The sequence below is a fragment of the Melospiza melodia genome, chromosome 2, assembly GCF_035770615.1.
Source record: "Melospiza melodia melodia isolate bMelMel2 chromosome 2, bMelMel2.pri, whole genome shotgun sequence".
Taxonomy (NCBI): Eukaryota; Metazoa; Chordata; class Aves; order Passeriformes; family Passerellidae; genus Melospiza; species Melospiza melodia.
The window spans coordinates 127,307,817-127,321,608 of NC_086195.1; the positions used below are offsets into that span (position 1 = coordinate 127,307,817).

The 13,792-nt window shown below is 44.4% G+C and overlaps 2 protein-coding genes across 6 annotated transcripts in view; one reads left to right on the plus strand and one right to left on the minus strand.

Moving 5' to 3' along the window:
• CARS2 (cysteinyl-tRNA synthetase 2, mitochondrial) overlaps positions 1 to 5,346 on the plus strand; it is a 35,952-nt gene extending 30,606 nt beyond the window's left edge. Inside the window, exons 14-15 of the mRNA XM_063149974.1 lie at positions 2,213 to 2,473; positions 5,183 to 5,346. Of these exons, the coding sequence (XP_063006044.1) occupies positions 2,213 to 2,473; positions 5,183 to 5,257 (336 nt within the window). The 3' untranslated portion in view covers positions 5,258 to 5,346. The remainder of the gene's footprint in view (positions 1 to 2,212; positions 2,474 to 5,182) is intronic.
• Positions 5,347 to 6,398: 1,052 nt separating this feature from the next.
• The window catches only part of NAXD (NAD(P)HX dehydratase), a 50,862-nt gene continuing 43,468 nt past the window's right edge, over positions 6,399 to 13,792 (minus strand). For all 5 annotated transcript variants that reach the window (XM_063149972.1, XM_063149969.1, XM_063149971.1 and 2 more), the window contains 2 exons: positions 11,059 to 11,179; positions 6,399 to 8,647 (listed from right to left, as the gene is read on the minus strand). In XM_063149972.1, coding sequence (XP_063006042.1) covers positions 8,497 to 8,647; positions 11,059 to 11,179 — 272 coding nt within the window. In that variant the 3' untranslated portion in view covers positions 6,399 to 8,496. The remainder of the gene's footprint in view (positions 8,648 to 11,058; positions 11,180 to 13,792) is intronic.

The window sequence follows — 13,792 nt, forward strand, 5'->3', positions numbered from 1 at the left end:
AGTCCCTTTCTCTGTGTGGCAGGAGGATCAGCAGAAGATGCTGGTCTGAGATAAGCAGGAAGAAAGGAGCAAGTCATCAGACTCCTCTCTGTTCCTCTGCTCTTCCAGCTTCCACTGAACAAATGTGTCAAAATCTTCATCAGAAAGGTCCATGGGCTACCACAATGTAGTAAATTAAATGGTGTAGGGATTGTTCCCTGACTCTGAGACCAGCCAGAACAGCTCAGCATCCAGCCTTTCTTGCCCCTTAGCCATGTAGCCCCAGGCATGCAGCTTGCCAGGAGCAGTCCCTGACCACAGTGGGTGCTGCCATGTGTGGGAGAGGGCTGCCTGGCCTGGACACTGCTGTGCTGACAGTGCAGAGGATACAGGCAGCAGTGTTTGGACCCCCTCATTTGGATGTTTGCATGTAGCCTGTGGGTCTGTCTTGCTCCTGGGCTGGACTTCATCCCAGCTAATCAGCCTAATGTAGCTGCCTGTGCTTCTGAAGTCATCAGTTGGGGTGCTAAGGAATGGCTCATCTCAGTTTAGTGGCTGTATGACAGTAACAGAGCCTGTCTCTCTCTCTGCATTGGCAAGAGATCTTATCCACAGGGAGGTAAGATGCATCCATGTGCAAAGGTGATGAGTGAAAACCATTGTGCCTGTTTTAGAGCTGGGAAGCTTTTGCTCTCCCAAAGAGTGCAGTGTTGAGTGTATTGCAGGTGCAGCTGGGACCAGTCTGTGGAGTAAGAAAGGGCCAGAAATTTGAGATCAGCCCTGAGAAGCTGTTTTATGTGGCAGATTCGTTCATCTCCTAAAGCTGCTTCTCCTTTTGAAGGCTCTCACTCCACTAGGTGCCTGGTTTGAACTCTTTCAGTGGTGTTTGTAGAGGCATGTTTCTTGCTCCCATCATCGTGGCTTTCCCTTCTGTATTTAAGTGTTATCCTGCCATAGGTTACTGTGGAGTGTTTCTGGCACTTAGATTTATTACCTTTTTCAATCTCAAAAACTTCTTCTTTAGTATGGCTACATGTTTTGAACACTTGAGGAATTCACTGTATTTCACACTCTTGTCTTCAATAGCTGTCCCCTCACTTCTCCTCCTGCTCCTCTTTTTTGCCTGTGGCCTCTGAAGCTCTGCTCCCTTTCGTTTCCATCCTGCTGTTTGGTGACTAAACCCAGACCCTTCTGGCTTTAATTACTCAGCTGCCCTTCTGCTCCCAGATGATGTTGCTGCAGGAGCTTTGCCCCAGGCCTTGGTGTGCTTTGTGCTCCCACTCTCGTGTCCTAGTGATAAAACACCGCGGTGAGGTTCTCTTGTTTGTTGAGGTTTGTCCTTTTCTCCCCTTGGGAGTTCGCCTCTAATGAGAAACAGGGATGGTGTCTCTGCCAGGAGTGAGACCAGGAGCCTGGCTGTGCCAGTGCTGAGGAGTGGCCTTCCTCTTCAGCTGACTGCCAAGCTCCCATCCTGGCAGCTGCTGGAGCAGGACTGAGTCAGTTCCTTTCCTGAGGCATTGACCAGCAGGGCTCCTGCCAAGCCAGAGGAGGCCAGGGAAGCTTGGAGGTGGCTGAGGGGAGGAAGGGGCTCAGCTGCAGCTGCAGCCCTGTGCAGTAGCTGCTGCTTCTCTCAGGTTTTTTTGAGCGGCTGAAACTTTGGGTAAGGTGGATCAGATGAAGGTTCTGTGGATTTGGGAAGGATAGGATGGACTGGAGACTTAAAGGCAAAATACTTTTCCTGGTTTGTGTTTCCTGAAGGAGGTCTGGAGCTCAAAGACAGAGTAAAGGGCTGATGTATTCTCTGTCTTTGGAGTTTTACAGCCAAGGAGCTGTCTGAGCTGGTGGCTAGGCTTCCCTTGCTGTGTTGGATTCCTGTTGCCAGGCCTTTCTTACATTAACTTGTCAGATCCCTTTTCAAGTTATGTACATTTATGGCATATCCAGGGTTTCCTGTAGAGATGAGTTCCCCACTTGGGTTATGCAGTGTGTTGTGTTCATGTGAGAGCACTCTGTTCCAAGGTAAATGTTGTTTTGTGCAGAAACATGCTGAATTACTTGCAAGTGTGACTCTACTGTAACTTTTTATCCAGCATTAGTGAGATGGTGACATTTTAATCCTACCAATATATGGAAGATGCACAACTAAGAGAGGTGATACAGTCTCACATTGCTATGGAGATGGGGTTGATTTTTTAATCTCAGATGTTTGTAAAGCCCCCTGTTTGATTTCTAGGTGGCTGTGGGAGGAGACAAGTCTGCAGTGCTGTCCAATGTCATTGAGGAGCTGGTGAGGTTCCGCTCCAAGGTCCGGCATTACGCGCTGGCTCTGCCCGAAGCAGCGGACACTGCACCGGTGGAGGGTGCAGCAGGAGCCCAGGGAACCAAACAAGAGCAGAAGGAAAAGAGGAAGCACTTAATGCAGGAGAGAAAGCCCCTCTTGGAGGCTTGTGACAGTCTGCGTGGAGACCTTGCTGCCTTTGGAATCCACATTAAGGTAGAAGAGAGTAACTCTCTTTGTGAGACTCTCAGTCACTTTTTAAGATAACACATTTTTGTCCTTCATTCCCCTTCAACGGCTTGTGGTGTGGTGCCCTGCTCCCTGTGTGACTGCAGTAGCAGGAGGTGGAAGTCAAGCCCTTGTTGGCTATACTGCTGCCTTCTCTTCTGCTCCCCCTCAGCCTTGTGTTTCCATGCAAGCCACTCATAATATGAAAATCTCATAATGTTCAGAAATCCCTAAGTTGCCCAAGTTCGGTCCAGAAGGAAGGGTGTGAGTAATGTCTGCAGTCTTAAAAAAGATTGCAAAGGAACTGGAAAGTAAACTGAGATGACTTGTGAAAATAATGCTTTCCTTCTACCTACCCCACACTGCCCACCAAAAATAAGTCTTCATGAGAAAGCCTCTTCCATCTCCAGCATTCCCAATTGTTCCTGAGCCACAGGAACTTTGCCTGATTTCTGTACCGCTCCTCTCTCTAAACTGCTTTCTACTTTTAGCCTACACCTAATGCCAGTGTTCTTTTCCATTATCTCAGTGGCATCTCTGGCTTGAGAAAAGACCCTCTATGGCATTACTGCTTTCTCCTGGTTCCAGGGACCTGCATTACTTCCTTAAGTGCTGCTTCTTCCAGTTCTCTAGGTCATTGTCCTTCTTGCTCTGTGAGGCAAGGGTCACTGTAGCTCCTTGAGTGCAGAATAATCCTCCACATTCTCTCCCTCCATCCAGTTTATACTGTTCATTTTTCCTTTCCTTGGGAACTGATGCTGGCAAGTCTGGTTCCATAGTTCTACCAGTGGGAGGATGGAAAGCACAGTGACATCATGGAGTGACAGCACACATGGCTCCAGCTGCCGAGCATGAGGGCTGTCACTTGTCACCGCCCCTGTTGGAGCGCAGTGTGCTCAGTGCTCTCCTCTCTTGGGTGGCAGCGAGCGTGCCGGCAAAATCCGGGGTGAGGGCCAGAGCTGCAGCTGGGGAAGGAAAGGGAAGCTGCAACATCTCCTTCCTTTGTTTGTAAATCCCCACTGCACTCACCTGCCAAGTAAGTTTGAAAATCCAAACAACTGTGCTGAGACAAAGTCTTGGAGAAGCAGCCTGCCTTTTCATCCATTGGCAAAATGCTGCAGCTCCACCTCCATCCTTTTGCAGATCTGTTTTGGTTTGTTTTTAAGGAGATTTACATTTGAAAACCCCACAAATGAGCCAGGATTCAAACCATTCCATTCATTAAAAAAAAAAAAAATTAATAACATGAAGCTCAGCATAATCTGTCCCAGACTAGATTGCTCCAGAAGACAAAGCACAAATGCACTTAGGAGCACACACAGATCAAGCATCCGAAGCTGAACTCCTGCTTTTTGGCTGATACTGTGGAAGTATCTGAAGGTGTGTTGTGAAGTTAGCTTTCACCTTGCTTTTCCAGATCCCAAAGAGTCCTGCAAGCTGAGTGATGCAGCTCTGCAATCCCTCACACAGGCTCACTAAAGCATGTGTGCAGAGACAGCCTACACAAAGCAGGGCTATCCCCACCCTCTTGCTCGTCATGAGTCTGCCTGGCTGGGTCAGCTGATGCCAAAAATGCCGTGGTAAAACAGCACCTAACAGGGGCCCTGCTTGCCTAGTAATGGCTTGAGGAAGTTATGTGAATTTCTGATTTCTGCCCAGCCCCTCATTCCCAAAAATGTTTGAGCGTCACACTGTGCATGCATTAATGCCAACACACTGCCCTCTGTCATGTGAGGCTCAAGCAAGCCAGCAACTTCTGAAGTCCATGTGCAGGTGGAAAAGCAGCAGAAGAGATGAAGCAGACAAGCCACAGCTCCATCCAGCCATCCAGTGCACCAGTGCAGACTGGGAACCCCCCTGGTTGGAAGGGGGGAGGGGGGGGGGGCTTGAATAAAAGCTTAATTTTCTTTAAAATCAGCTTTGTAGAAAGGGTAGTTCCACCTTCAAGTTCTAGCTTGTGATTTCCCTAGTCTGGTTTCTTCTGTCAGGTTGCTTATTGCAAAGGATGTTGGTTGAAGTTACCTATCTTGCAACAGACTGATTAAAAAAATCCATGTTTCTTTTCTTGTCATTGTGGCATGCTTGGAAGCTATGGTACCAAGTGAAATGTATTTAGGCATCAAAAAGTTTTCATTTTCATTTAAAAAAAGATTCAACAATTCCAGCTGCTCTCATGAGACAGCACTCATGGAATATTGTTGTGTGTCAGTGCTCACATTAAATTTTATTTTCAACCACTGCAATCAAACAGCTGGTTCTAAATAGAATGTTCAATTTAGCTGTAATATCGCCTTTCAGAAATATGACAGTATCACATTACAGAGTGATATCAACAGGCTTCTGTCCTGAGTTCAGATCAGACATGTTCAGCAACACATTCAGATGTATTGAGTGTTATTTCAGGAACATGAGCCATTGAGACTTGAAAATAGGATTGCTTGAGTTGAGTGTAGCTCCTCATGTGAGAGGCTGCACTCCACTGCAGCATTCCACGCTGAAGAGGTGACATTTCTACTCTGTATTTCTTCCCTCCAAACTAGGAAAAATTGTCTAGTTTTGTTCTGAGCATTTTTAGTAGCAGTGGCATTCCTGTGAGATTGTATTGCCAGCTCTTTTGCTCAGTTGGTTGAATAGCTTTGCTGAGTGAATCTCTGTGATCCACTTGGGCTGGACTGACCTGCTTACTTTCTCTTACAGGACAGAGCTGCTGTTTCAACCTGGGAAATTGTGGAAGGAGGGCAGACAGAGAAGCAGACTGAGAAAAAAAGCTGATCTTCATCCTTGGACTTGTTTTTTATCTCAGCTACTTCAGCAACTGTTGTAAATACTAATTCTTTCAAAATAAAATCTGTTGAACAGAATGGCTAAAAAGGATAGCATGTAATTTGAGCAAAAGTGTTGGCACTAGTACTTGGTAAATAAATACAGGCCTTGCAGCACAGGTGGTGGAAGCATCCACAATACAAGGCAGCACAGGAGCAGCTGAGCTGATTTAACACCATGAGGCATGGGTCTGTTCTGCTGCAGGAACTGCCCCAGCCCAAAGGCTCTGCCATCTGCCCTCACCCCGTGCTGCTGACCTGACACAGAGTTTAAACATTGTGAAGGCAGAGGCCAGATCTTAGGCCTGTCTGTAGGATGAAAACACTAAAATTTTATGCCTTTGGTCTGACAGTTCTGTCCTCTCAGATGCAGGAAGGGGGGATACTTTTAACCTCAAAGTATTTCCTTATTGCAGTGGTGCTGCTTTGATCCTGTAAAACCTTTACCTGTAATGTGATGGTATCCAGTTACCTGTAAGGCTTGGTACTTTTGTTTGCTTTTGCACAGAATACAAGGAGCCTTCTGTAGCACTGGGAGTGTAGCACTCTCAGGATCTCTCCAGAATTGGGAAGATAAAATTAGGATGTATATATATTAGTATAAAGTATATTTATTTTTTACCTGTTCAGTTACCTTTTTGCTGGCCATGGCTGCTGTGGCTGTGGGCAGAGCCTCTCTTACACCTGAGGTGAGCTGTGTTCTAGGGCCTGTGTTGATACAGGGCTGGTACTTACCTGGTACCTGCACTTTCTTTAAATCAATTTGCAAAAACATAAGAACCAAAATCATGGGTTCATCTACAAGGCACTTGTGTGTTTTCAAAGTGTCTGTTTAAAAGGACAAAGGCTTTCTTTTATACTGTTGAGAATGAAATGTGTAGCTCTTTTTCTGCTCCCTTTCTCCATTATCTGTACTTCCAGAGAAGAGTGGGGTGTCTCTTCATTCAGCCCTGGGGCACAGGTGCTTATTTGACACAGCTGGTATTGTACATTTGCTCGTGGCAGTGTTGTTCCAGCAAAACAGAGTGAATGGTGAGCAGCAGCTCAGCTGCTGTGGGAAATGGGATCAGCACACACCAAACAAAGTCCAGTCAATTTGCTATTGTTTTTATTTCCTACCAAAAGAAACTGCTACATTTCCAGAATGTTTAAAAATTGTAACAATTCATATACATTAGTGAATAACGGAGTTACAACTTCTGTGTAGCTTTAAAACCAACAGGGCAAGTTGAAATCTGTACTGAGCTCTGTTAATTGATTGACTTCACCTACTCATCATTTAGATTATAATACCACTGATGTTCTAATTAAAAGAAAAAAATCACTTATTTTAAAGGCAGTAGCTGTTTTAAAAATCAGTTTTAACTTTCTGATTTCATTTAAAAGTAGTCAGGTTTCTCAAATACATTTAAGGGGAGGATTAATAGCTTAAGATTCCCCAAAGATACAGTTTACAAAACTGCTTAAATTAAACACTAAAACCTCATTTCTTAAGAGTAGTCTGTGAACCCTCATAGAGCAACACAAGCAAACACTTAAAAACCTATTTTAAAAATAGGTAACTGGTTTAAAAAGAAAAAAAAAATGCATCAGGGTGAGGTAGTAGTCACAGTGCATCCATAAATACCAACTCTTAAGGGCTGAAGGGAAATACTTGGAGTAGCCTTTCTGATTCTGGGTGCTTTCTGCAGGCAGCTATTGCAAGGAATGAGAACAGTCTGACTGGTCTGAGACACAGTTGCAGCTGAGAGCATTGCAGGGGTGGCTGTGCTGAGCAGGAACATCCCCTGCAGGGACCAGATGCATTATGTGCTTGTTCCAGAGCTTTAATGAGCAGCCAGTCTTGGAGCTGGAGTGGAGGGTCAAGGGCAGCAGCCATTTAAATTTACTTTGCATGAACTTGCCTCCCTCTCCAATCAGGTTCAATCTCTACAAGCTTTGACTAAATCTCCAAAACTTTAAGGAATGGTCCTGTGCAAAATCCCACAGAAGTTCTGCTTAACACCTAATGCCTGCCTGTTCTGCCAATGTGCCAGATCAGCGTGGCCCTGACAGTGTCTGTCTGTCCTGCAAATGTAAGTAAAAGCCTCTATGCTTCTTGCTCTAAAAACTTCTGCTTTTTGCAGTGCTAAGGACTGCACCTGAAGCTCAAACACGGCCCACCATTTCTGCTCCTGCCTTCAACTTGCAGCACATGCTGCCTGCACTGTGCTGTGAAGGTACAGGTACAAGCCCTGGGCTCCTTTTGTTCCTCAAGGTGTATTCCTGCTGGCTCATTGCTGTCCCCCTACAGATCTGTGTGCTGGGCTGCTCTGAGCTCTACCCCAGCAGGCAGCTGCAGTTTTAGAAGCACTTCACTGTTCCATGATCACTGAGGGCTGAACCAGTTCTGCTGGGTGCCACCGAGTTTCGTGCCCCACCTTGTACCTCTCCAAATGACAATTTCACAGGTTCATTATATTGAGTCAAGACCAGATAAAGAAACAGAAATTTATTTCTTTTCCAGGTAAGCCTAATTATTGTTTAAAGAATTTTACTGCCATGATACCTATAGCATATCTTTATTGTGCCAAGGGAGAACTTTTAAAAAGAAAATAACAGGACATTACAGGAAGGGATGCCTTGTCTAAATGAATGCTGCCTCTAGGATCGGGAATGGGAAAAGGCAACTAATTACATTCAAAATCTACAGCAACTCTCATGCATTCCCTTTCCAAAGAGGCTTACTTTTTGCTTCTTACTCTACTAGCATGGCAAAAAACGAAGTGCAATAGCTAATTCTAGACAGAGGGTCTAAGAATGACAAGTGACAACCTTGGTGAAATCCAAGAAATTCAGTTGAGCTGGTGGAAGAATTTTATCTAAGTATCAAGTGCATTTTTTTTTTTTGCTGTTCACACTTTAGTTATTGCTCAATAACTATCAAAAAGAACAGAGGAATACTTTCAGTTTAGTTTTATTATATTATAACAGATCTGCAACTACAGCTTATTTCAGCCAAAACATTTTTGTATTCCAAACTCTTAAAAAATATCTACATTAATCATATTTTTTCTATTCTTAAAAATAAAAAAATCTACCTAACATACCAATGCTGCTACAGCACTTGAAAGGGTGCATTATGTAAATTCTACGGTACATGTAATTACTCTTGCAGTCATTGTTCTTTTCTTCTCTGCTGCTTTGGCTTCAGGTTTCAAAAAGTTTGTTAAAAGCTGTTCCAACTTCTGAAACCATGTCAGAGGCTGTCATTGAACGTCCAAATTTCTGAAAGGCTTGCTGGTTAGACTGCCTTGTGAGAGAGCAAGCTCCAAATGCAGCCACTAGAAAGGGATTTTGACTGAAAGGAAAGAAACCAAAAAACAACATTACAAAGAGAATCCCAACACTTCTGTGCAATCTGTGAGGTGGTGGACATCATCTTTATACCCATAAATGTTAGCATTGCCAGGAAGGCCTCTTAAGCAAACATGTTCTCACTCTTGCACTGCAGAGCATCTTTGTCTGAATATTTTTAATCAAATACTTCCCTACCCATGGCACAGCATGTGACTGAGTGAGAAACACCACCATGGCCAACAGGCTTAAAAAGTGGGGAAGGTGTTCCATGTCTAGTTTCACTGATGTGAAGCTTCATGCTGTCCTTCAGAGGAAGACTGAAGGCTCACCAGACAGCCTTTCAACCCCTTTCCATTCTCTTGGTAACTCCATTTAGTTTCTGTCTTGCAGGGGTGGGGGAAGGTCATGTGGATGCACACAAGAGATGATTGTAGACTGCTCCAGGGCCTTCATTAGATCAGCTTGAAAGGGGTACAGTGGCAAGTGAAGACCACAACACAAGCTAAAGGCATTACTGTTGTAATGCCTCCCACACACTTATGAACTGCCCAAGAGTGTACCCAGACCTGCAATGCTGAACCTCCCCCAGAGAAGCCAGCACAGTCCAGAGCCACCTCCACCTTTCACCTTCACCAAGAGCATCTTTTCACAGGCTGGGCCATGGGAGTCACTTCTGCTGCCTTAAAACAGAAAACAACTGCAGAACAGTTCAGCAGCCAGTGCTGTGCTTCAGGTCTGGAAGATCAGAAACCTCACAAAGCCCAGCCTCAGCTGAGCATTGCAGCCTGGAACACACTGAAGACCTCCTGACTCCTCTGCCAAGTGAGAATTTTGTGAAGGATTCCAATGTAAAACACAGACAAAGCAGGACATGACTTTACAATTAGGTGCTACATAAGCAAAATTTCCATGTACTCATCAAGGTGCAGGAGCATTTAAGGCACCTTGAGAGCTAATCCGGAAGCCCAAAGAAGAAACAAGAGCTGTGTACAGGCCCCTGGGCTCAAGGCAGCTAAAACACCAAACACATCAGCATTCTCAAGTGAGGAATCCTGCCTACTGTGCCACTAGCACCCCTGAAAGCCAGCACAGTCTCAGTGCTTGAAAACCTCTCTGCAGAGACCCGTTCTGAATGCCAGAGCCAGGCACAAGCTGGAACTGGCTGGACTGCCTGCAGTGCAGTCTCCAAGCAGATGCCCTGACTCACTGAACCCAAAAAGCTCCTCCTTTCCTGCAACACATGAGGTAGGCAGGATTGGTACAGCAGGTGTCTGTGAAGGGTCACCTTAACACCACTGCAGGACACACAATGCACTGCTGATGCCAATTACGCTTTTCCTTCATCTATAAAATAAAGGAGTTTCTGAGCAAGCTGTTTAGAAAAGCCACAGGAGCTCAAGTCAGGAGAGCCTGGAAAACACATGCTGTGTTTGCTAATCTCTCCAACAATTTAATACTGCTGTGCTGTACCCCATGCAAAAATGAAGTCACTCTTTTAATGACTTAAAACAGAATTCCTCCTTTAGTGGCAGCTGCAAATTCAGATACCCAGAATGACAAAGGAAACCAAGATTGTGTATGTTACATTTCAGAATTTTGAAGCCTGAGGCACCTTGTGCAGTGCCCTTGTGGTAACACAGCCTGGATACCTCCCAGGGATATCTGATACTGTGCACATGCAGCATCCCAAAGACAACAGGTCTGCACTCCTCAAGCTTCCATAGCCCCTGACTTACTGAGAAGAGGGACTGTAACTCCCTGACTGCTTACATTCCTTTCAACTTTATTTGAAGCTGATGCTTGCACAGAAAGACTCCATGACTATCTGAACCAGCTGCTTCACAGGAACTGACATCGTTTAACTAGAAAGCCAAAAGCCATCTGCACAGCTGTTTATGTACAACCAGAGTGGACTGCCATTTGGCCTTAGAAGATTTACTCTTTTTGAAATTGTATTTTATTTGCAAGTTTCAACATACCTGCCCCCCTGACTTACACAGCCACAATGCAGGAGGATTCACTAAAATAAAACAACAAAGCCAAACATGTCTTTTGAATTACAGAGATGTTATTGCCAATGACTACCACTTATTTATCCTTTCTACTTTCTGCCTACATTCAAATGTTTTGAAAACACAAACCTCATACATAAATGTCCTTATGAACAGATCCACAGGCTCTTCTTCTGCCCCAGACTTGGGAGATGTTAGATTACTGAAGGGCTTGTCTTACTATAATTATTACTGTTATGTAGACTGTTCTAGAACACCCTTATACTTTTTAAAAGTACATGGATACTTTCTCACCAAAATCTCCAATTTCATTTGGAAATTCATATAATAGCAGGTCTACAACAGTTGCCATAGGTGAACACAGACTCACAGCAATTAAGTTATTAATTAATATTCATACCCATTTGTTTTTTCAGCTCCAGCAACAAATGCCCAGTGTGCCAAGACTCCAAGAGAACCAGAAAGGAGGTCCCCCTGCCCACCACATCTCCGGCTGCTTCCTTCATGGCTGCACACAAGAACTGTGAACACAAAGCAAAACCAGTCAGGTGCTTTTATCCCTCTGCTTACAGTGACAGCTCTGCAGCTGCCAGGGTACCCTCTGAGGCACACAGCAACTAACAGGTGGGACTTAACATCAACTTAACACAGGCAGCAGAATACACTGAAATACACTGTTCTTAAAAAAAATGAACATTAACATTTTAAAACATACTTTTCTCATTACCTTTTAGTCCTTTGCACATAACATTGCACAATGTGCACACTTTTTCCACTTCACTCAGCCTGCACAGGTGAGTTTAGTTATTCATGTAGGATCATGAGCCATCACCCCAAACTGATCAGGTCCTTCCCCAAAGCCATTGCACAAACAGAACTCTTCAGGGTCTGTGACCTTCAGAGTTTGCCAGTGTAAACCAACGTGTTTACAAAAAGCAAATGCAAAACAGAACTAAAATCTCAAATGTTCTACTGTATCCATCACAAAAATATTTTATGAAAGAGCCCTTTCCTTAAGCTTTGTAAAAAGAACATGCAAGACAGATTTATTTTTGTTCTGCCAATCAACAGTGTCCTCACCATCCGTGTATGTTTCTGTCAGCAGTGTCACTGTGGATAGGCTGTGTCAGGATATCAGATGTTACATTTCTATTTTAAATATACAAAGGACCTTGATCAAACTGGTATCTTTTTGTAGCTTTAACTATGAGGAACACACAAATGGTTTCACTACATTTAACTCCTTTGTTCTCCATTCTCAACAAGTCCAAGCAGGAAGCCTGGAGGACATATAAGGCACATAAAAAGAAAACAGCATCAATTCTGCTACCCTTCTCCAAGCTCTCTCCAAGCTACCTACCCTTAGCATTTTTCTTGCTTGGCTCTGAAAAATAAAACAAAAACCCAGGAGAAATTTATTTTCCTCTCCTAGGAGGATGGAAGACCTGGCAGAATCATGACTGGCCAAGTGTGATCCTCAGCATCTCCAGTCAGCTACTGCAGGATTCAGGACTGTGCACACAACTCCTTGTGTGCTGCTGAGCATGCCAAATATCCCACAAAGGATAAAGCAAGAGCAGGCATTGCTTGGACAACAGCTCTTACCTCAAGCCTGGATTTGGATTCCCCAAAGAGTATAAACACAGCAGCCCAGGTGTTTTAGAGGGAGTACTTTTTTCTTTTTGAAGCTAATGGAAAAAATGTGCACAGAACTGAAGGACTTGCAGATACATCTTTCTAACTAGCAAATGGTAAAAAACTACATAATGCCAATAAATCCCTTCCAGTTTGTTATGTGCAACAGCAAAGAATTGTACTTCAGCTCCATTTCCTAGTGGTCCTTCCAGCAGTAACTGTGGGGCTCACAGGGCCAGGCAGTTGTGCCTGTCTGCTGCCACTGAGAGGGCAAAGACTCATTAGTCCCCAGGAGCACAGCACACACCACTGCAGCCCTGCCAGCAGTTCATTTTCCCAATCACTCTTCTGCCCTTCCCCCTCCCCCTCTCAAATTAAGATTCTGGATGTGTTTCTCAGTGAGCAGTAGCTAATGTCAAATTTCACAAGTGTAATGCCCTTCTGAGTTAGCTATCTGAAGAAGGTATGCCCTTTTAGGTGGAGTGATTTATTCTTATTTTTATTTTAAATACAGTGCTTTGGAGAAATTACCTCTAATTCTACTACTTTGAAGATGCTATCTCACAGGATTTTCACTTTGAGGGTTTGAACTCCTGGCAGGAGGCAGGATGGAAATCCTCTGTTCAAAAGCTTTGGGGCCTTCTGACTGACAGCTGAGCTCAAGCCCCTGCTTATTAGCTGTATGTCACCATCTGCCACTATTCTGTAGCCCCACAACCTTCCAGTCATTTTTGAGCTGTACAGGAAAGCAAGATCTCAAACTAGGCCAATTATAATACTCTGCTAAAAAAAAAAAAAAAAGTGGTCTTTTGTTTGTGGTTTCAAAAAGTAAGTCTCAAATATGTGCAGACTACCTCACAGGCAACAATAAAAGCAGACCTTTGTACTCTGCACACAGATGCTGGAAAACAAATCCTTGGAATACCTTCCAAGAAGCAGAACTAGAGGAAATTCACTTGAATGAGGAGGGAGATATAACACAATTCTTGTGCAGAGGCTCGGCTGATCAAAGAACACCTCAATATAAAAGGATGATGAACATGATGACAGGCAATGGGAAAAGGATTTAAAAACACTTCTGAATTACAGCCATTATTAAGAGCTTTTAAAATCTAAGAAGGAGTCCCACAGTGGCATCAAGACAAACTGCCACACTGCCAAATCAACATGGGATACTTTTCTCACCCTTCTCCTAGAACAGCAACACAGAACTGCTGTCTTCACTCTGCCAGTGCAACATCCATCTCCCAGTGCATGTCTGAGCCTGCTGTGAGGACAGCTCTGGCAGCTCCTTCAGGACCATGGGGGTGATGCCTTTAGGTTGCACTGAGCAGTCACAACCAGTGGCAGTGTTACAAGAACTTGGTTAGCTGGACATGGCTGAAAAGTCAGCTGTGATGCCAAGAAGGTGGGCAGCTCTGTCCCCTGGAAACGAGCACAATGCTCTGTTTATGTGGGGATGAAGCTGGGTGTGATGTGTTGTACATCACATACATCAG